The sequence below is a fragment of the Phaethon aethereus genome (genome assembly GCF_964289735.1).
Source record: "Phaethon aethereus genome assembly, chromosome: 10".
In the NCBI taxonomy this organism is placed as follows: domain Eukaryota; kingdom Metazoa; phylum Chordata; class Aves; order Phaethontiformes; family Phaethontidae; genus Phaethon; species Phaethon aethereus.
The window spans coordinates 6,457,597-6,478,841 of NC_138586.1; the positions used below are offsets into that span (position 1 = coordinate 6,457,597).

The 21,245-nt window shown below is 35.7% G+C and overlaps 1 protein-coding gene across 1 annotated transcript in view; it reads left to right on the forward strand.

Annotated features, from left to right (window-relative positions):
* Nucleotides 1-21,245, forward strand: part of THOC2 (THO complex subunit 2) — a gene marked incomplete at its 5' end in the record, with an annotated part of 51,758 nt that overhangs the window by 23,661 nt on the left and 6,852 nt on the right. The window contains 20 exons of the mRNA XM_082004277.1: nucleotides 1,086-1,127; nucleotides 2,473-2,603; nucleotides 2,691-2,792; nucleotides 4,046-4,130; nucleotides 5,140-5,233; nucleotides 5,707-5,787; nucleotides 6,093-6,189; nucleotides 8,013-8,130; nucleotides 9,016-9,195; nucleotides 9,876-10,040; nucleotides 10,739-11,014; nucleotides 11,471-11,612; nucleotides 14,144-14,301; nucleotides 15,666-15,794; nucleotides 16,326-16,457; nucleotides 16,541-16,725; nucleotides 17,484-17,668; nucleotides 17,981-18,083; nucleotides 18,485-18,921; nucleotides 19,789-19,847. Of these exons, the coding sequence (XP_081860403.1) occupies nucleotides 1,086-1,127; nucleotides 2,473-2,603; nucleotides 2,691-2,792; nucleotides 4,046-4,130; nucleotides 5,140-5,233; nucleotides 5,707-5,787; nucleotides 6,093-6,189; nucleotides 8,013-8,130; nucleotides 9,016-9,195; nucleotides 9,876-10,040; nucleotides 10,739-11,014; nucleotides 11,471-11,612; nucleotides 14,144-14,301; nucleotides 15,666-15,794; nucleotides 16,326-16,457; nucleotides 16,541-16,725; nucleotides 17,484-17,668; nucleotides 17,981-18,083; nucleotides 18,485-18,921; nucleotides 19,789-19,847 (2,901 nt within the window). The remainder of the gene's footprint in view (nucleotides 1-1,085; nucleotides 1,128-2,472; nucleotides 2,604-2,690; nucleotides 2,793-4,045; nucleotides 4,131-5,139; nucleotides 5,234-5,706; nucleotides 5,788-6,092; nucleotides 6,190-8,012; nucleotides 8,131-9,015; nucleotides 9,196-9,875; nucleotides 10,041-10,738; nucleotides 11,015-11,470; nucleotides 11,613-14,143; nucleotides 14,302-15,665; nucleotides 15,795-16,325; nucleotides 16,458-16,540; nucleotides 16,726-17,483; nucleotides 17,669-17,980; nucleotides 18,084-18,484; nucleotides 18,922-19,788; nucleotides 19,848-21,245) is intronic.

Genomic DNA, 21,245 nt, shown 5'->3' on the forward strand with positions numbered 1-21,245 from the left:
TTTTTATGAACAACTTGAGGCACTTTAAGTTTATAACCAGGAATATTTAGTGATAACTAATCTCTCATTATGGTCTTCCTGTTTTAAAACATTATCTGCGTTACGGATATTTTTAAAAAACGGACATATGATACTAGTTGCATGGAATTTTTTACATTATTAGAGTGACAGGGTAGACAATGGGTTACAATAACCTAATACATGTCCAGTGCTTAAAATAGGTACTTTCTATTCCACTTGTTAGGTTACTTGGGAAGTAGGACACGTTGCAACTTTTTAATTAGTGGGGGGTCCCCCTGTTCTGCCAGTTAAAATGCTGCTATTCTTGATTCTTTTTTCTTTATGGTTATGTACAGTAGAATGGAGATCACTTCATTTTAGGAATCTCGTGCAGTTTTACTGTAAATATATGAATATAATAGTTTCATGTGTTTCTGACAAGAATGAGCAACATTTTAGCTATTTGCTCTAGGTCGGAACTATGAAGAAATTCGTCAGTGACAGAGTGGTTAAGGTAACATAGGGAAAGTTTTTTTTTAATGCACTACTGCCATCAGCATGTTCTAGTTATGAAACTACATTTAACCCACAGTAGAAATACTTATAACTGGAGGTGATTTGACTGTAAGTTAACCCATATAGTAGTTTAAAAGTTAGACTACTAACATTGCACTGCAGCTTTCATGCTCAAGTGTACCTTTAAAATAATTGTGCACTTACTGGTGTGATAGCTTAATATGCTTTTCATGGTGAGTGGAACAAGAAGAGAGGAAAGAAAGTGATTTAATAATGGAGACTAAAAGCTTCAGAGGGTATTATTGTGACAGAAAGTTATAATAGCTTCCTTGATATTTTGGTTATTACCTCTTTTTGAACAAAAGTCTATGAAGTCCCTATATATGTAAACAATGCATTTCATCTGTGCATTTGAGTTTCTGTTCAAAATATTTTAATGCTGATAGATCTGGAAAATAAAACACTTACTAGACATGTGGCCTTCATGGTTTATGCTTTTGCTGAGGTAGCCTTGTTCTGAAACTTTTACGTTAATTATGCTACAATTAACATGATTGTCTTTGTTACAGTTTCAGTCTGATGGAAGCAAACAAGAAGATAAAGAGAAAATGGTGAGTTTACTTTGGAGGAAGGTGTTTTTATGCAAGATTGCAATTGAGACCAAATGTTTAATAACTGTACAACTCTACAAAGAAGAGTTTTATGCTTTAACAAATGCATGTTAAGTCTATAACTTGATTTTGGGTTGATTTTTGCCTTGATTTTTATAGACAAGTTTGAGCCAGTCACAGATAGGGGTTTTTTTTTGTATTCCTGTCATCTTTTTTTTTCTTCTTCTGCATTCCTCAAGCCTAATCTTGTTCTTTGATTCCAGTGCATTCTACTACTTATTTGCTCAGAATCAGCTGGAGTACCTCCAGCTATTTATTCTATAAATATACTTTTCATTGGTGGCATCTTGTATCTTAAAGAATTTACTGGGGAAAAGCATAGACAAAAAGAGAAATTAGAAGTAGGGGAGGTGTTTAATAGTACAGTGGCTCATTTTTCTTTATTGGCTAATTTATTTCCCTCTGAATTTTCTCATTTATTGGATTATCAAAATTGGTCACAATGAAACCCAAGTGTCCAATTGAGATCTAACTCATAAAAGCAAGTTGGTTGTTTGGGTTTTTTAAATCAACAAGCAAGTGTTCAATACCAAGTTTGTGCAGTTTGCATTATTACTTTCATTATTACTTATTACTCCTTTTTTTCACTTGTAATGATTTCCTGACTTCCTGAATCATTGCAGAGAAAATTATTCTCTTCTGGGTCATTTTTTTTCTCTGTTTGTTTTTGGGGTTTGGGGTTTTAGGTTTTTTTGTGGGTTGGTTTTTGGGTTGTTTTTTTTTTTTTTGGTGGAGTGGGGTTTTTTTTTTTTTTTGCTACTATGGTTATTCTAACATAGTTCAATGGGAAAGAGAAATGTTTAAGTAAGGGTGAGGATAGGATACTGAAAACATGGAAATTGGTACTGTGCCTTGGGAACGTATATAATGCCTTCAGGTTTTAATCTGGAATTTTGAAAATGGAAGTAGTGGCAAGGAATACCTTAACACATTGAAAGCGTTTGCCAAAATCTGTATGCTGCTGTCTACTGTATATAAATTTTTTAATTATTTATTTGATTTGAAAATATGAGTGCAACTTGCTGTAAACTTCAGCTTTGCTCAAATATCTTATATAGACCAATAAAATATTGACAGTATATATGGTCCATAAATTATCCAATAAAAGATTTATGATGAGAGATAATTTGAAGTCTTTTTAGATTTTTGTTTTGGAAGACTTAATCTTGTGGCAAACTTATATTTTTTCAGTCTACTAGGAACGTGCAATTTGTGCATATATGCATAGCATTGCTTCTGATGTAATTACTTGATAGTTACCTTGAGTTTTTTGTCTTTATCTCAGGAGATACTGTTTAGCTGTTTGTTGAGTATTACCGATCAAGTCTTACTTCCATCTCTTTCTTTGATGGACTGCAATGCATGCATGTCTGAAGAATTATGGGGAATGTTCAAAACTTTTCCATACCAGTACCGGTGAGTAGAACGATTTGTTTCCATTCTTTGGGAGCTGTCTCTTGAATTGTCAGTACTAAAAATAGCTTTCCTTTCTAACCTTTCAAGGTACCGTCTTTATGGGCAGTGGAAGAACGAAACATACAACAGTCACCCACTTCTAGTGAAAGTTAAAGCTCAAACCATAGACCGAGCCAAATACATCATGAAGTAAGTTGTCTAATTGGATAAATAATTATCAACTGTGATACAACATATTGCATGTCACCAACTGAAGAAAAACCTTGACTAATACATTCCCTTTCTAATGACTCAGTAATTTCACTGGTAATCCTTGTTCATGAAGTATTTAATGTACTGTGATTAAAAACTGTCAAATAAGTAAGGATACAGACAAATTTGTCACCAGCCAGGGTATTTCATCTGTGAAAAATGTTCCATTAAATGATTTAAAACCTTTTCCATGGGTATGCTGCTGTTTGATAAATTGCTTTCCTTATGGAAATGTCAGAGTGCCACATATTTTCTCTAGGTATGGAGACCCTTTAATATGAGGAGTCTTGAAAATCTTGTCACAGTTACTGTTTCTGTAGGTTTGAAAGTAGGGCAGTAAGTTGAATTGAATGGAATGATTCATACTCATCTTCAAGAGGGCTCACAATAATTTCAGATTTACCTCACATCTAACGTTTCTGACATGATTGTCAGAGATTTGGGTTCTCCATTTGTTGTTGCCAAAAGAAAATGCTACGGTTTTACAATAACTAGAACCTTTGTAGAAAGGCAAAACAGAATAATTGTTACGGGTAAAACATGGACTTGGAGCTGTGAAAGGTAGAAACAATGATGTTGGTTCCCCTCTGACTTGCTGCATAGCTAGCGTGGACCGTAAAACTTTACATCCCTTCTCTTGCACAGATTTCAGTTGTGCAGATGAGCCATAGTGCTGTCAGTTGGTGAGATTTGCTATGTGTACAATTTACTTTTGTGTATCGACTTCAGGTTTCAGGTTAAGCTTGTATCTTCAGTAGGGAATGCTGTGGAAGTGTAACGCAATGGAATTAATACTATTTTTCAGTTAACTGAATGCCACAAATGCAGAATGACTTATCTGTGACTAAACTAAACTTTCAGGAGAGATTAACAGCATCACATGCTATTTTTGTATGTGGTGTGGGTCCCACTGACAATTTCCGAATGCAAAGTGCTCAAAGTTGAAACTAGAATACAGACCATAGTAATATAGGGACAAGTGGTTTGTTTGTACTCTCTGCATGTTATAGGATTATAAATTTCGGATTCCCAGAGGAGCAGTATTTCTATGCCTAGATTTCTTAAAAACGCATCTGCTACTTGGAATTTAATCTCTGAGACTAATAAAGGTATTTCTTTACTGGAACTAACCTGTTGTTTTAATATTGCTTTAGCTTGTCTATTGCAATAAAATATGTTCTCTTTTACAGGCGTTTAACTAAGGAAAATGTGAAACCCTCTGGAAGACAAATTGGGAAGCTCAGCCACAGCAATCCTACAATTCTGTTTGATTATGTATGTAGTTACATGTATTTGAATACTATTTCATCCTAACAATAGATAGTATAGGGAGAGACCTGCTGTCTTAGTGAGAGAGCAGTCCTATCTAATTTAATGACTTTTTACTTTTGATGCACATTTAAAAATGGTAATTTGCTAGTAGCGTACAGGTCTGAGATACTAAATATCACAGTAGCTCTTGAATAACCAAAACTGCACAGAAAATTAGACCCACTTATTTATAGGAGTAAAGTATTTAATTTGAGATAGCTGAGGTGGGTCTCAGAGGTACAGGGATGTGCTGATCAGGTTATGCAGAATGCAAATTCAAGTTAGGTTGCTGTGGGCAGTTGTGCGATGAAGATACATCAGGGTCACTTAGAAGAAAACGTAAACCTTTGAAGTCTGAAATACACCTATGAAGTTGGGGAGGATTTTTAAGAATACTTGGTGTTACAGAATGCTTGAGAGGTGTAAAAGTATGTTGATAGACCTCCACCTTATTCAGAAATGTGACTTGTGATTATTGATCTACTAGTTTTAAGATGTTACTTGAAGAAATTAATACTGCAATACTCATGCACGCACCTGCATGTCATGTACCAAAGAGAACATTCTAAAACTTAATACAGTTTACTCATATTCTTTCATGACCTAGATTAATTTTTTAAAATAGTCCTTTACAAGTAGCAACAGAAGCACAGCTAAGGCTTAGGATTCTTAAGAAAACTTAAATAAAGTGAAATGTTTTTGTGATTTTATTTTCTGATAACTGAAAAGAAAAATAATTATACAGAATTGTTTCTACATATTGGAGATGTCTTTCATTGATATCTCTAAGGTACTAGATAAATTCATGAGATTACATATTATTTTGAAAGTGGTTTAGGACCTTCTGAAAAACTAATTTCAGAGGATGTTTTGTGTAGGTTTTGAAGACAAGCATTGTTAAATGGTGTTGATTTATTATGTGGAATATAAGGAATACGTTCCTGTTCAGCTGAATGTCTTTTGTAACTTTCAGATTTTATCACAAATACAAAAATATGATAACTTAATAACTCCGGTGGTTGATTCATTGAAATACCTCACTTCACTGAACTACGATGTCTTGGCATGTATCCTTTTATGTAAATAAATACATCTAGTTGCTGATGAAGTAACAGCTGTAGACAGATTAAATCTGTCTGTGAGTAAATATCTTCTATTGTTTTGTATTCTTGCTGCTCTTTGCTGGAAATTCTAGTCAAGTTCGCAAATACCTTTGCACTCTTAGTGGGTTATAGAACCTTCTCTATTTGTTCTTTCACACGAAGAAAATTATACTTTATTTTTAAGGGGTTTTTTTACTACTTTCACTCTGTTGTTGAAGGTGTGGTGATCCTGTAAACTGTAGGTAAACACTGCTTTTTAAGTTACCGTTTCTTTCATGATTTTATTTTTTTCTAACTATGTTGGCGGATCCCATGTATCATGCTTGCTGTACTTGCATATCATGTTCATATATTACAAATTGTGGAGCTGGAAAAAACAAGTCTGTGTAACTTTTCTTTTTACAAATTGAGGAAAAATATTCTTAACTCCACTAAAGACTGTATCATTGAAGCTCTGGCAAACCCTGAGAAGGAAAGAATGAAGCATGATGACACTACAATCTCGAGCTGGCTGCAGAGTTAGTATTCTTGTTTTATTTATTACATTAATGTTAAAAATACTTCACCTTCCCTATGATCTACCATACTACTGATCATTACGATCAATATTTCACTTGGATCTAACAGCTAATTTTTAAAACAAAACAGAGAGTTGGCAAGTTTAATCAATAGGAAATAATTTTTTCTATGTATTATGTGTATTATGTATTTTATGTATTGCAAAAATACATATATTTCTAACATTCCACACGTATTTCGTTAATGCTTATTTAATGATTAGTATCTCATGAGGTGCAGTCACAGCTATTTCTCCTTGCATTAGGTCTGGCTAGCTTTTGTGGTGCAGTTTTCCGAAAATACCCAATTGAACTTGCTGGTCTACTTCAATATGTAGCCAACCAACTGAAAGCTGGGAAAAGGCAAGTCTTGCACAATTTTTATAATGTATTATTTGCGTGTTTGCTGATACATGGGCGCTCGATGCAGTAGTTACTCTAGTAGCGGTAAAGCTCCGTGCATAATACCAGGAAGGTTAAGAAATCTAAATAGCAGAAAGGATAATACCCTCTTTGGTACAGTATTTTTCTTCTAATTGTCTAGCTGTGACATACTATTTTTGAAGTACTGATTCTTCATCTGTAACTTCTTCTAACACAATTTTCTTAACAACTAATCAGACGGGGGAAAAAACCACTCTGCTGGTCTGTGGTATTGTCATAGAAATGATTGTACATTATTTAAAAAACAAGTATCTGTGATACAAAAGGGTGTGGCTGTTATAGTTTTAGATTTTTCTTTCTCATAATGCCTTCTCTGCAGGGATGGCTTTTAACATTTTAATATTATTTTAAATACTTTGTCCAACTTATTTAATGGCAGTTGATTGCTTCTTGATATGTCAGTGTTAATCATAACTCAAAAAAAAAATTTTTAAGCAAGGTTTCCAGTTTGAATCTTCCTTTTGTCCTTCCATCATCATCACTTAGTATTATTAGTTCATTTATTTATTTAATTTTAATGTGTTATTTTTATCATATAGGTGAGTATCAACTTTTTTCTATTATGAGTCCCCATATGGTTACTGAAAGACAGCTTACCAGTGAAGATAACGCAGCATGTTATTTTAGGGTATTTCTGTTGAGAAATCTAGTTTTTTCCCTTCCCTGCAATGTAGACACTCAGTCTCATGTGCTCCCCTGTCCCAAACTTATTTTGTTTTCTGATGATGGTACAATCACATTGAGCTACAGAGGAAGGGTAAGTAATGTTTCTTGTCTTTCCCCAGAATTAATTAATAAGATTAAGTGCTTTGGGAAAAAAAACACAACAATACAACCAAACAAAAAACCCAAAAGAAATTATTTTTAATATTCAGTTTAGTTTGCGATTGTAGAAATAGAATGGATTTACCACTATGACCAGTTCCATAGGACTGGGGTATTCAAGTATTTGAATGGGATTATATGCCGGTATTGCATAGTTCCTAGACAGAAAACATGCTGATGTTTGGAAAAGCAAACAAAAATATAAACAATATAAATTATTTAAATATTAAACTTTGTTTTGAGGGGCATGGATCAATACTTCTTATGAGCAGGTTACACACATTTCAGAAGTTACTGGAAAATATGGCTGATTTGAGTGAACATGAATGATCTGTTGAGGAAAAGTCATTGCCCATATAGAATTCAGAGCAGGAAGTAAATAAAGCCTAGTCTCTGAACGGGATGATTATTGGAGTGTTTTGTATATTCTGTGTTTTAAGTAAAAAATGTTTTCTGTGTTCCAGGTAACCTCTCCAGACTAATTTTGCCAGTAAATTTCTAAGGCTGTGTACTATTCTAAAAAATTTAATTAAAATTTAAAATAGTCCATGTTCATGAAAGAACTATATAGATACAGTATGAAGCGTGTAAAACAACAAAAGGGAGTGATAAACTTTTATGATTATTTTGTTGATACTTAATAGCACCACACCCACTATTATTTTCAAAAACAATGAAATTGTTCTGAAGGGGTTCTGAAATCCAGCTATTGAATGCCTGCATTTTTTTTTAAGTACTAACTTACTTGCAATAAAGAAATCCTTGTGCACTCAGCATACTGGTTTCTTCTTCAGAAAAGAATTAAAACATTTTAATGTGCATCACGGTGTTGCGTTATACTGTGTATTGAATGTCATAGCTTCCATTTATTAAACAAATTTTCTTGTTTTTACTTCACTTTTCTGTTTTCTGTGCAGCTTTGATTTACTTATTTTAAAAGAGGTAGTACAGAAAATGGCAGGAATAGAAATTACAGAAGAAATGACAATGGAACAATTGGAAGCAATGACTGGTGGAGAACAACTAAAAGCTGAGGTGTGTTTTTGTTAAATTTAATTAATAGTAGCTATTGCTTATTAATGGTGGTTCTAAAGAGTCTAATTCATGAACTCTGCCAGTATAGCTGGGAAAGTTGTTACTGCTTTCATCAGAGAGCTTCCCACTCCATTGAGCTTACAAGCCTTGCAGACAGGCAGCCAAGACAAAACGTATATGGCTCATGTACACAATGTAAATGGCTCATGTATACATGAGCCTTAATTGTTGTGCTTCACAGCATCTCATATTAATGAAAGCAGCCTTCATTATCCCGTGATAGATGACTGACCTGCAAATTACAGCAGCCAGTGAGCTTGTGTATTGTGCAGTCCTGTTGCTTTAGCCCTGCTCTGGGGGTAGTAGCTCCCTGTTGAGTGGAGTAACATCTTAAACCATTTTAACAGTTAAAACTGTTGCAGCCTTGGCAACTTTGGCATCAAAGACCTAGTTGAGTCTGACCTAAACTCAGCTAGGTCAGACTAGGTCAACTAGTTGAGTCTGACCTAGACTCAACTCTCTAGGGAGTTGAATGCTATAATTGGAACGAAAACCTGAGTAGTTTAAAAACGGTAGTCTAGAAACAGAGTAGAGACTTTGAGCAGATAGCAGCAGACCTAGGTCTAAAATGCAGTGTTGTGATGCCTGAGCTGAAATGTCACTCTTCATTTACTGTCTAAAAGACTAATTAATAGTAGGAAAGGCCAGTTAGTTTCCGATTCTTATATACATACATTGCAGTACAGGATCCAGAGAGAGTTTTATTGGCAGACAGGAAACTGTATTGATGTTAATTCATCAGTATTTCTGCAGTCAGAAGCACACATGGTTTCCATTTGTGATGCACTATTTCCAAACTTGGGCAACTGTTTCTGTACTACACAGGGTGGATACTTTGGCCAAATCAGGAATACAAAAAAATCTTCTCAGAGATTGAAAGATGCGTTATTGGACCATGATCTTGCCCTTCCACTGTGCCTGCTTATGGCTCAACAGAGAAATGGTGTGATCTTTCAAGAGGGAGGGGAAAAACATCTGAAGCTCGTGGGAAAACTGTATGATCAGGCAAGTACAAACACTTGCATTTGTAAGAACCCCTCCTTTTCTTTGGTAACTTCTAGTGTATCAGCACAATATAAGAATTCAGCACAATAATTATGAATATATAAGAATTTTCAAAATAAGTTGCTGTGATCTCAGTAAAATACCTGGATTTATTAAATATATATTATATTGACAAGTGACCTCTGAGTGAAAGATTAAAACATCCTTTGTCATAAAAAGTTAAGTTCTTATTTCTTAATGTATATTGTATGTAATGTATATTTCTATTATGTTTCTCTGATCTTTGTTAGAGGAGCTTTCTTTGGGTTTTTTTGTTTTTTTTTTTTTAAAGCAGCAGCCTGAATTTTGCTGCCTTAGGCAGTAGGAACTAGTTTCATTTCATTCTGGTAGAACAGAATGCTCTTACAGTTCTGCTGGCTTTTGTAGGGCTTGGGGTTTTTTGGTGGCCTTTTTTTTGGGGGGGGGGGGGGCGTTTTTTTATGTGAAAGTAGAGTTGAGTCAGCATTGAGTGACTGAAGTCTGTGGCATGGAAAATTTAGCATCTCTTCCCCCATGAGAAAATTCTTGCTCCTCTATGTGGTGTTAACTTTTTTGAAAGCTTTTTCTTTTTAAGATCTGCCTAACTTCACTTTTGAACAAAATAATACTGGTTGCTAAATATTTGTATTTTTCACATGTAGTGCCATGACACCCTGGTACAATTTGGTGGATTTTTAGCATCCAACCTAAGCACAGAGGATTACATTAAGCGAGTGCCTTCTATTGACGTTCTCTGTAATGAGTTTCACACACCTCATGATGCTGCATTTTTCCTCTCGAGACCCATGTATGCACACCATATTTCAGTGAGTAGAACTCTTCTGTTTGCTTGCTGTTAGTGATGCTTTATTGCATGTTATTAATATATGTGTTAGGTTCCTGCTAAAGTTTGTTGGAGAAGAAAAAACTTGCAGAAGCTTTATGAGTTGAGCTAGAAAGAGAAGCCATGGGCTGGAACAGCTTATCCTTTATTCTGCATAGAAAATATGGCCCATGTGTCAGCTTTCACAGAACTGACAGAAGTTGCAGCAAAGGGAGTTGTCTGTTCTGATGGTTTAGGTGATCAGTAGGAATTCTCTCCCTCCCTGTTCCCCCAAAGGTGTACGTTCTTCTGCAGATGTTTTAGATGGATTTCTGCTGTGGAGGAAAATGTTGCAGCTGCCAAGATGTGTGGTATCTCAGGAAGTGTCAGAAATAAATTTGTCTCTGCACATAAAATGTTAAATATCGAGAGCAGTTTTTACTTGGTGTAGTATAATGTGTTACTGTAACAACAGGTAGCAGCATCATGAAGAAATACAAATCCATCCAATATGGATAAGCACTAAAAGTTCTGTACAATGTTTTTGAGTGCTTTATGTATGTAAATGACATCTTATGTGTGTAAATGTTTTTTATATGTGTGTAAATGTTTTTTACATAGAAAAGCTTTTGAAAAAAGTTAAATTACATTGTTTGTCTACAAAGATTACAAATTTTTCTTTTTCCTTTTTTTAACCCACAGTCAAAGTATGATGAACTAAAGAAAGCTGAGAAGGGAAATAAACAGCAGCACAAAGTTCACAAATACATTACATCATGTGAGCTGGTGATGGCTCCTGTTCATGATGCTGTGATTTCTCTGCACCTTCCCAAGGTTTGGGATGACATCAGTCCACAGTTTTATGCTACATTCTGGTCTTTGACAATGTACGACCTTGCCGTCCCACATAGTAGCTATGACAGAGAAGTCAATAAACTTAAGGTCCAGATGAAAGCCATAGATGACAATCAGGAAATGGTATGTTTATATAATTTTATGGTCTAGTTTGAACTTTCTAACCTTGAAAGACACTTTTTTTTTTTTGTGAAATCTTGTATGAGGGTCGATTTTTAGATCTGTGAGGTTTTATGTCACCTGATTCACCCGTTCTGATTTGTCACATTCACATAATTTGGATTGACTCTTTCTTATAATTCCCTCATTAAAAGTACCAGTGGCTTCACTAACTGAAAATTACTGGATAATCTGTGTTTCAGAAAGCAATCTTTGACACCCTATATCTATGGCTTAGCTGTTCACTTTTGTCTTAACTTTAGTCAGCGGGTGTTCATAGAATCAGTTGATCTAGAGCAGAACATCATTTAGTGAAATAGAAAGCTTTTCAAGTATTCTTTAGCATTATCAGGAATTTAATTGCTCTGTCTATAGCAAGTGTTAGTATAGTACTAAATGAGTTGCATTGACATTTTATAGCCTCCAAATAAAAAGAAAAAAGAAAAAGAACGTTGCACAGCTCTTCAGGACAAGCTTCTTGAAGAAGAGAAGAAGCAGTTGGAGCATGTGCAGAGGGTTCTACAGAGACTGAAACTAGAGAAGGATAACTGGCTTCTGGCAAGTAAGTGTGTGTAGGGGAAACACTCTGGTTGTTTTTGTAGTCATCACTGTCCCCAGAACTAAAAGTTCAGCTTGCGCTAACACTTTGAAGTTGATTTTTAAATTTGATCTCTTTATATGTTGAGGTCTGTTAGCAAGGTAGACTTTTAATTAGTATCTAATGTGTCTTTGCTGCAAATGCTGAGTAGTTGCTTTTCATGGATATGTTTTGTTTGTTTCTTGCCATGCCAACACCATTAAATATTGCACTAATTTAGGAAGTAAATAAGAGATTGACCAATTCAGTGGAAAGTTGTAATTGCAAGATGGCTTGCATTTAGTTACTGTAGTTAGAATGCTGCTAAGTTAGTATAATTGCTACATTGCAAGAAGGCATGTGAACTCTCAATGAGTGGTTTGAGTTAACTTACTTTGAGTCCTGTGATTAGGAGCAATATGCCAGTATTTGAGTGGTAACATAAACCCTGTTCCAGTCACCAGATAAATATTGTGCCAGCCTAACAGCGCCACGAAGTGAAACGGCATGCAAATGTTTCAAATGGCAGATACGCAGGAAGCGGAACAAATTTTCTCTGACAAAGCCTCTGTAATGTTTCATATTGATTGTGAACTCTACTAGTATGGTTAATCTGAAATATTTTTCTCTGGTCAGTTTTCTTCTCTGGAAGAACTTTCAGTTTGTAACTGGAAGTAGTGTTCGTCTGTCCCAAGGAGCCTAGCATAATCCAGTGGAAAAGCGTTTTATTGTCCGACTCATGTAAGATACACCCAACTGATTTAATGAAGAAACATTGACAGTTAAATCAAGAAAGGTTATTCCCTATAAATATTTAATGTACTGGTACGGACAGCTAATTAGCCACATGAAATTACTGGATGAAGAATTACTACCTGACACATCTACAGCTGATTGATAAATTTTTCTGCTTAAGGAAGCACCCAAAAGCATGTAGAAAATTGTTTGTGTAGATATGATCTGTGTATAAACATGTACTCTTAATAATACAGGCATTTGTGGGGTACAGGGAATAGCTTATTATTGGCTCTTGAGTGCTTAGACTTCAGCTGCAAGAAGTTTCCCAGCATTGCAACTGGAGACAAACTTAATTTTTTCAGCAGTTTCCCCATTGAAACAAATTATCGTTATATTAGCACAAGATTATCTTTATTATAGCACAAGAAATTGTGCTATATGAGGATATTGAACAGTGTATCCACGGTAGTAGTAATTATTATTATTATTATTTTTTTTTTTTTTAAAAAGACTGGCTTCTTGTGGAGATACTTTCGATATAGTGGTTATATCATTAAGAGTTGGTTAATTTTTGGCAGAATAAGTACACTGGTAACTTTAACAATTGGAAACTAGCTATTCTGACTGGCTGCTTTACTTGCTTTACTTTTACACTTTTGAAGTAAAACTTACACACTTGATTGTTCTATGAGCTGTGGTTCTCTTGGGGTTTTTTGCAGGGGGTGGGGTGTCTAGTTGTGGTTTGTTTGGTTTTTTTTTTTCCCCGAGTGTCAAAGGCTTGTTGTTATAGCCATTGAGGGGTAGATACTAAAATTAAATAAAATGAACATAAATTTTTTAGTTAAGTAAAAGCTGACAGACCTTTCTTGAACAAGATTTATTCCATGAGCATCACAGAATCAGAACAAGTAAATCTTGGGTCTTATGGCTTGTGCTCTGCAGCCTGTGCAAGAATCCTAGTGCGAAAACACCAGTTGCCCTCATTGAGGATTATGACTGTTCTTCCGTTGAAGGCATCCATTTGCAGTCTTGAGTTTTGTGCTTTCATCCGTACATTTATTTTCTTCCTACCTTCCTTTTGTGCTGTACATCCCTCCCAGCTTGTTTTTATGCTCCTTGTTAACTGGGCAAGAGCTGCCATGGGACCAGTTTGGGTATGTGTTTGACTGTTGTGTTAACCAACCAGTGGCTGGTCAAACGAACAGGTAACTGTTGAGCATACAGTGCAGTCTTTTACTCAGTGGTAGAACGAAACTTTCACAAAATGTGTGTATATTGGGGTAGTGGTTTACTGAAGACTGTTCCTCTATTTAAATTCCTGTAATTGTTTGGTATATGGAAAAATGTTTGTTAAGGGATTGCACATAGCCAGCATGTTCTTCCATTTCTAAGGAAACTGAGCTGAAAGTCAGCCTCATCTAGAAATGAGAAAACAAGTGTTCTAGAGAAATAGCAGATGGTGTTGCTTTTGCTAATGTGCAGAACAGTTGGAGAAGTTTACCAAAGTTTTTTCTGAGCCTGTTTTTTTTCCCCCCCATTGCATAATAGAAGAATTTTCCCAAAAAGAAAGAAATATTTGCTACATCCACCCTCCTACCCACCTCCTCGTCCTCAAATAGTTAAGTGCATTTTCACTTTTTCTGAGCAGTGACAAAGATATGTCTGGAATACAAGCGGTCTGATGTGTGATACTGAACTTCTTGGGAAGAGTAGTTTAGTGGTAACCCATTAACTTTTTCTTTCTCTTTTTTTCCCCCTCAACCTCTTTGTTTTTGAAGAGTCTACCAAAAATGAGACTATCACAAAATTTTTGCAGCTATGTATATTTCCTCGATGCATTTTTTCGGCAATCGATGCAGTTTATTGTGCTCACTTTGTAGAACTGGTGCATCAGCAGAAAACACCCAACTTCTCCACGCTTCTCTGCTATGACAGGGTAAGTAGCTAGAACTCTGTGTGTGTACTTAATTACTATTATGAGCATGCAAAACTAGTACCTCCCCCCTTGCCTCCCAAAAGAGATAAACAAAATCATTACCTATGTTTAATTCTAGAAGCTGTGACAATCAAAAGTTCCCTTTTGTACTTCAGAATGTACAAACCAAATTTTCCTAGAGCTTCAGGGGATTTTTTTCAAGAAATTTTGTTTTTTACTTATCCTAATGAGACTAGAGTTTCAGAGCAAAGTCATCAACAGTCTTAGGAGGTGCATTCAGGTTTTGCAGCCTTCCAGTGTTCTGCGTTAATACGGCCTCATCTAACCCTCCCATTTTATCTGTGTGTGCCTGACTGCTCTAGTATCAACTGTCTTATACTTGACCCCCATAAGCAGCATCCTTAGGACCCTTCTCACCCTGGCGAATGGTGCTACAGACAGCAGACTAATTTGTATCATTGCTGAGACGAGGGAAGGGACTCCCATGGTGGCATGGGGAGTATTTTTGACAGCCGTAGCAGCCTGACTTTCTGGACCAAACGAGGCAGTTGGAGGAGGCATTTGTTCAGGCTGTTCTCATAGTTCATATAGCCATTCTTTTTCTCCTGTGGAGGAAGACAGGGGAGAATGTAGGTGGAAGAATCTTGCAGTTTGCATTCAGCTCCAATAGTACCAGCTGACTGTACTGTTCTGGGGTATCAGAACAATTCTGGCACTTACTGCTGTAAGAAGTCAAATTCTTAAGTTAGTGCATCGTCTGTACAGTTATAACAGAATTGACTATGAGCTTTGATCAAAAGGATGTGTATGGGGCTGTGTTGTAAAAAGTTATGGTGAAGATTGTTTTCATGTGAACATTTAATTAGGATTGTCTGGTTTCCTTTGAGATGAGACATTTGAAGTTATCTGTTTTGTTTTCATGTGTCCAAAAGAGCATTCTCACTCAAATACTCAGTCCATGTTCTAGGTGACAAAAGTAGGCAACTGCCCGAGACCGATCTGACAAACCTGTGAGGCCAGGAAAAAAATCCTTTCACATCAGCTTTGCTAGGTGCTTACTTCTACCTGCTCAAATAAATTATTAATTTGAAAACAAAACAGTTATATGGCAGTGAAGACACACTTTAACTATGGAAAACTTGTGTATGTCAGCATCAGCTATATGCAGTGCTTCGATTCTGGGCCAAGCAGTGGGGTAATAACGTCTTGAAAGCAAACTGAGAATGTTTTACAAGAGATCTCCTTTATATTTAGAAATCAGCTTAATGGTGGTTTAGATAAGAGAAATTTGAAATTCTTGTTGATTTGCATTCGTTTTGTAATTCAGTAAAGTCACTGTAACTTTTTATTACTGATATTCACAGGTTTTCTCTGATATTATATATACAGTTGCAAGTTGCACTGAAAATGAAGCTAGTAGATATGGCAGGTTTTTATGCTGTATGCTGGAGACTGTGACTAGATGGCACAGTGACAGAGTCATATATGAAAAGGTATGTGAAGTTATTAAAATGTGTTTGCTCATGAGAATATGTAAAGCCACTTGTGTAATTTGTCCCAATAAAAATGGATTTAGTGAAATCATTAGTTAGATGCAAAAACATCATGTGATTGAATTTTTCTGATGGCATAATCTTAGAATTGACTTTCTGTAATTCATGTAGTTTTATTAGAAGTAATTTTGTATAGTGTCAAAAAAAAAGTGTCTAAAAAACATCTTGCATTTCTGTAAGAAATAGCTTGTCTTGAAGATAATTTCGGGAGTATATGGAAACTCACAATACTCCTTGTAAAAGCTAGTTAAATCGTGAATAACCTTTTCTCTCAGCCACAACTAAGACTTACACACATACTTTTTTTAAAAGCTTATTTATGTTTAAGTCTTGTAAAGTGTGATTGTGTCTTAGTCTTTAGCGGAATCAGTGAAAAAGTGCTTCGGTTATAGTATTAACTTTTGCAGAATTACTGTGTTTATGCTTCCTGGAAAATATTTTTTTTCCTTTTTTGCCTGTATTCGCATGTAGGAATGTGGCAACTATCCAGGCTTTCTAACTATATTACGGGCAACTGGATTTGATGGTGGAAATAAAGCTGATCAACTGGATTATGAGAATTTTAGACATGTGGTACACAAATGGCACTATAAATTAACTAAGGTAAATAAAGATGCTGAAAAACTTAGTTTTTACGAACCTTTAACAAAAAACCACGACTTAATTACATTTAATTTGTGTTCTAGGCTTCTGTTCACTGCCTTGAAACAGGTGAATATACACATATCAGAAATATCCTGATTGTGCTGACCAAAATTCTTCCATGGTATCCGAAAGTGCTGAACCTGGGCCAAGCCTTGGAAAGAAGAGTACATAAGATATGTCAGGAAGAGAAAGAGAAGAGACCTGACCTATATGCATTGGCTATGGGGTAACAACACCTTACTTTAAGAAAGTGGTTAAAAGTGGATCATGAAAGGCTTCTAAAGACTTGGAACTGTTACAGTCTAACATTTGATTTTTACCTTATCACAGAAGATTTCACTATCCTGCATCTCAGGGCTGGCCGTGTGAATGAGAACTTTCATTTTGTGCTGGATGATCACTAATTTCCTTTACAAGACTCTATTAAAACATTTTAAATAGTAAAGATTTCCACTCACAAGAGTATAGCTTAAATTTAGAGAAATAGTATAGCAGCAAGTAGGTAGGAGGGAGAGTAAAATGAAGAAAGCCAAGGGCTATTTTACATGACCACTTAGATTTTGGAAGTTTATATGATTCTAAAATGCTAAACTAAAATGTGTAGTTATGTTTTACATCTTTCTGTGATGAATGCAGAACCATCCATGTGTGCTTGCTGGGCAATTCAGGTTGCCCTAACAGTTTTAAGTTTTGTCAGTAGGCTGCTTCTTCTGTGTGTTTGGCACGGGTGTGTGTGTATGCGTGTGTGGTGGTGGTGGTGGTGAAGATGGTGTGCAGGTAGGGCTTCTGTGTCTGGTGTTTCGTTTGTTTGTTTTGGTTTTTTCCCTTTTGAGCTCATCGATAAAGGGGGAAGAAACTGCGTATCAGTTGGGAAAAATCTGTGAAATAAATAACAGATGAACTGTTAGATTAGATCCTCATTTAAAGTTCAACCCATGTTTTGCTTTATGTTTGTGCATATTTAACAATCTGTGCGACTTGCAGCTATTCTGGGCAGTTGAAAAGTAGGAAGCCTTTCATGATACCTGAAAATGAATTCCACCACAAAGACCCACCTGCCAGGAATGCTGTAGCTGCAACAGTACAAAATGGGCCAGGTGGTGCTGGGATGCCTACATCTCTCACAATAAATACAGTTAGACTCGAAGAAGGCACTACTGAGGAGACTGGTAAACAAACCTATGATTATTATTATTATTTTTATCTAGTAGAATTCTTCTGACATTACAGGCCACTCTCTCAAAATCTGGCTCGTAAAACTGAAAAGAAAAAAATATAAATGCGATACTAAATAGAGTCAGTGTGTGTTCTTTATTTTCTAGCTGGTTTTGGGAGAGGGTGTTCTGCATTTAATTACCTATTTTAACTGTTAGCACACTCATATAAGACCATGTGTAGCTTAGGTACTTGTATTATTTCAACCAACAGGATGTATATTAACTTGTTGCAATAAAGCTGTCCTCTTTTTTTTTTTTAAACAGAGAAACTAAAGGAGAAGTCTCAGGGTGTGGTGAAAGTTATTAATAAAGCTGTCAACGCTACACCGAAGGTGACAACAAGCAATGGAAACAGTGCTTCTAATAGGTGAGAAAAATTATGCTTTGACATTTTCTATTTTCTTCCTTCCAAACCATAGAATTAAACTGGGAACTGACCTGCCTTTTCTTTTTTACTTTCAGGTTCCATATAAATTGTTTCCATTTCTTCAAGTTTAGTAAATTTATTTATTAATTTATTTTTATAGATTATTTCTTCCAAAATGTGTAACTGTACTGGTCTGACACTTGTTAAATGTATTCCATTTTAGATAAATAAAGATAAAACAAAGGAAAACATTTGTTTGTTCTGATAGAGACAGCAAATCTGAAATCTGACAGTGACTGTTTCAGGAGTTTCTATCAAACCATCAGAAGTAAAGCTCTTTTGTGATAAAACTATAGCTGGGTTTGTATGCAGGCTAATTAGCCTTTTTATTTTTGATGCAGCAAAATTATTAAAGAGAAAGATGATAAAGAAAAAAGCGGGAAGGAAAAAGATAAAGAAAAAAAAGACAAGACTCCAGCTGCCACTCCAGAGATGAAGGCACTTGGGAAGGATGGGAAAGATAAACCAAAGGAAGAACGGGCAAATAAAGATGATAAACCAAGAGAGATCAAGGAGAAAACTCCAAAATCTGACAAAGAGAAGGAAAAAGTCAAGAAGGAAGAAAAAGCTTCAAAAGAAGAAAAGTCCAAGACAGTTGTTACCATCATTGAGTCAAAGTCAACTGCAGAAAAGGAGAGAGAAAAGGAGCCGTCCAGAGAAAGAGATGTAGCGAAGGAAATGAAATCCAAGGAAAATGCTAAAGGAGGAGAAAAGATGCCAGTAGCTGGGTCCTTGAAGTCACCTGTTCCCCGATCAGAAACATCAGAATCTGAGAGGGGTAAGTTTGTGTATTTAATTTCTGTTCTTGTCTAGAAAAACAGAACGTGTCACTGGAAAAATCACTGAGTGTCAAAAAATGCTAGCAGTGGTGAGAAAGAATTGCTACATAATAGCTAGCATTTTGGCTTTGGCTTTTAAATACAGTTAGCGCCCAAAGTAGGTAGGTAGGATATCTCCAAAAGGTGAATTGTGTGAATTTCACATGTCTTCAGTTAAGTGCTCGTTTTCATAAAGCCTATCATTTTTTTTAGAATAAGTCTAAATGGTCGTTTATTAAAAGGCATTTGTATAAATGAGGCCTTGCAAGTTTTGCAAAAATTTAACGCAAAAACCTCTAGAGTGTACTCTGAGTGTTTCATCATAACCTTTGAACTGAAAGAAAACAGGGGATGTGGAAGAGGTAGGCCTTTGTGTCCTTACGAAGGACGTGGTAAGCTTTATCAGTTCTTTCTTATATTAAGGATTGACAAATCCTTAATATTGATATCTTAAGTTTTTATAATCTGAGGCTGATGTTGAGTTTTATACTTGTACTGCTTAAGGCAAACCAAGTAAAGGAGGGTTGTAATGCCTTTCATTGGGTTCACCTTTTCAGAGTCTTCATAGCAACACTGAAATTCAGATACAGGTTTACCTAAAATGGAAGTTTGAAATGAGCATAATTTTGCAGCAGTTGTTCAGATTACACTTTTCCTGCAGACTTTCATAAAGAGGGTCAAGGCATGCTGGCAACTCTAGATAGCTTAAGATAGTGGTAAAAATTGAATTCTAGCTTAAATTATTTTGTTACTTCAGAAAGCCATATTATTAGATTATGCTCTTTTAAATATGTTTCAATAATGCTATTGTTCTTTTCTTTCCTCAGAACAAAAACGCCGCAAAGTTGATACACATTCTTCTCCATCACATTCCTCAACAGTAAAGGTTAGTATAGCCTGAGGAAGGCAGCACCCATGTTAGGCTCACAAGTTTGGGATGCCAATGTTCGACTTCCTTCAAGTTTTGTGCCAAGTATACACTGGAACCACTGGAGGTTTTATGTGGCATTAGAAAATGCATTCCTTTTCTTTATTGGCGGACTGTCTTTTTTTCTATAAAAAAATATTTTTAATTAACCAAAATAATGCTTCAAGGACCTAGCACAAATTTTGTAAATAGTGTGTGGAAATTGCAAGAGAATTTTTACACAGAAGTGCCTCATTGTTTTAAGCAGTCAGTTTTTTTGGAGTGCAATGGTAGCTACAAGCAAATGAGTCTTTGCAGCAGAGTGGAGCATATTTTTCTGCACTTCTATTGAAGAATCTATAGCACTGAAGATTCCTGGATGATACGGGATGTACGATACCTCTGAATTCATCAGGCTTCTTGATGAGCATCATACCGATATGTGCCTTCTAAGGAGGAGTCTTGAAAGGAGTTCCATTTTAAAGTCTCCTTGGTGATCAGTTCTCCTGTAGTTGTGTATATTCAGTGCGCATGCAGCTTCTGTTGTACCTTCCCTTCGAGGTTTGTTTATTTCCAATGGGTTCCCACCATGTTGAGCCCTGCGTTACGATAAAACCAGATGTGGCAACCAAGCCTACTACCCAGCAAAGAGAAACCCCAAGCATTCAAGCGCAGCACAAAACCATGGGCGTAGCCTACTTGAAGACTCAGGGTAGCCATTCCTTGCTCCATATTTATTTTGTTTCTAAACCATCTATGTTCATGGAATCTTTGAATTTGCAGTACGTTGAACATTTAAAACTGTAAGTTACTAATACTTCATCAAGAGCACTATGATGGATTATGTGGGCCTTTAAACTTCACCATCTTACCAACTTTAGAACAAGTTTTTCCATCTTACCAACTTTAGAACAAGCTTTTCTTTTTTTTCTCTTTTTTCAAAGAGTACATCTTTTTCTATGTAAGATTTACTTGAAAGATTTAGGCTAATTTTGGAGAACTCAGCTGTTACTAGTTTTGGGGAAGCAGGTGACAGTGATAACTACTCAAAATGATGAAGTTTTTCCTTGCCTGTTTTTTATAAATGGCAATGTAAAGTCATTCTAGAGTGACTTCTACCACATTTAACTGAAAGTGGAGAAGATACAGGCTTAAAAACATTTTAAACCTCTTTCACCTGTGTTTCAGCTATAGTTAGAGTTAAGACTATTTTTTCTTTATATTTTGTCTTGGTGGGAGAGTGCTTTTTCACTGTTTTATGAAGAATTAGATATAAACACATTTTGTAGTTTACTTAATAATTGGGTCTAGAAAATAGATATGACTGTCTCTTTTTTTTTTTCTCTCCTTTCTTTTTAAAAAATATTTCAGTTCCTA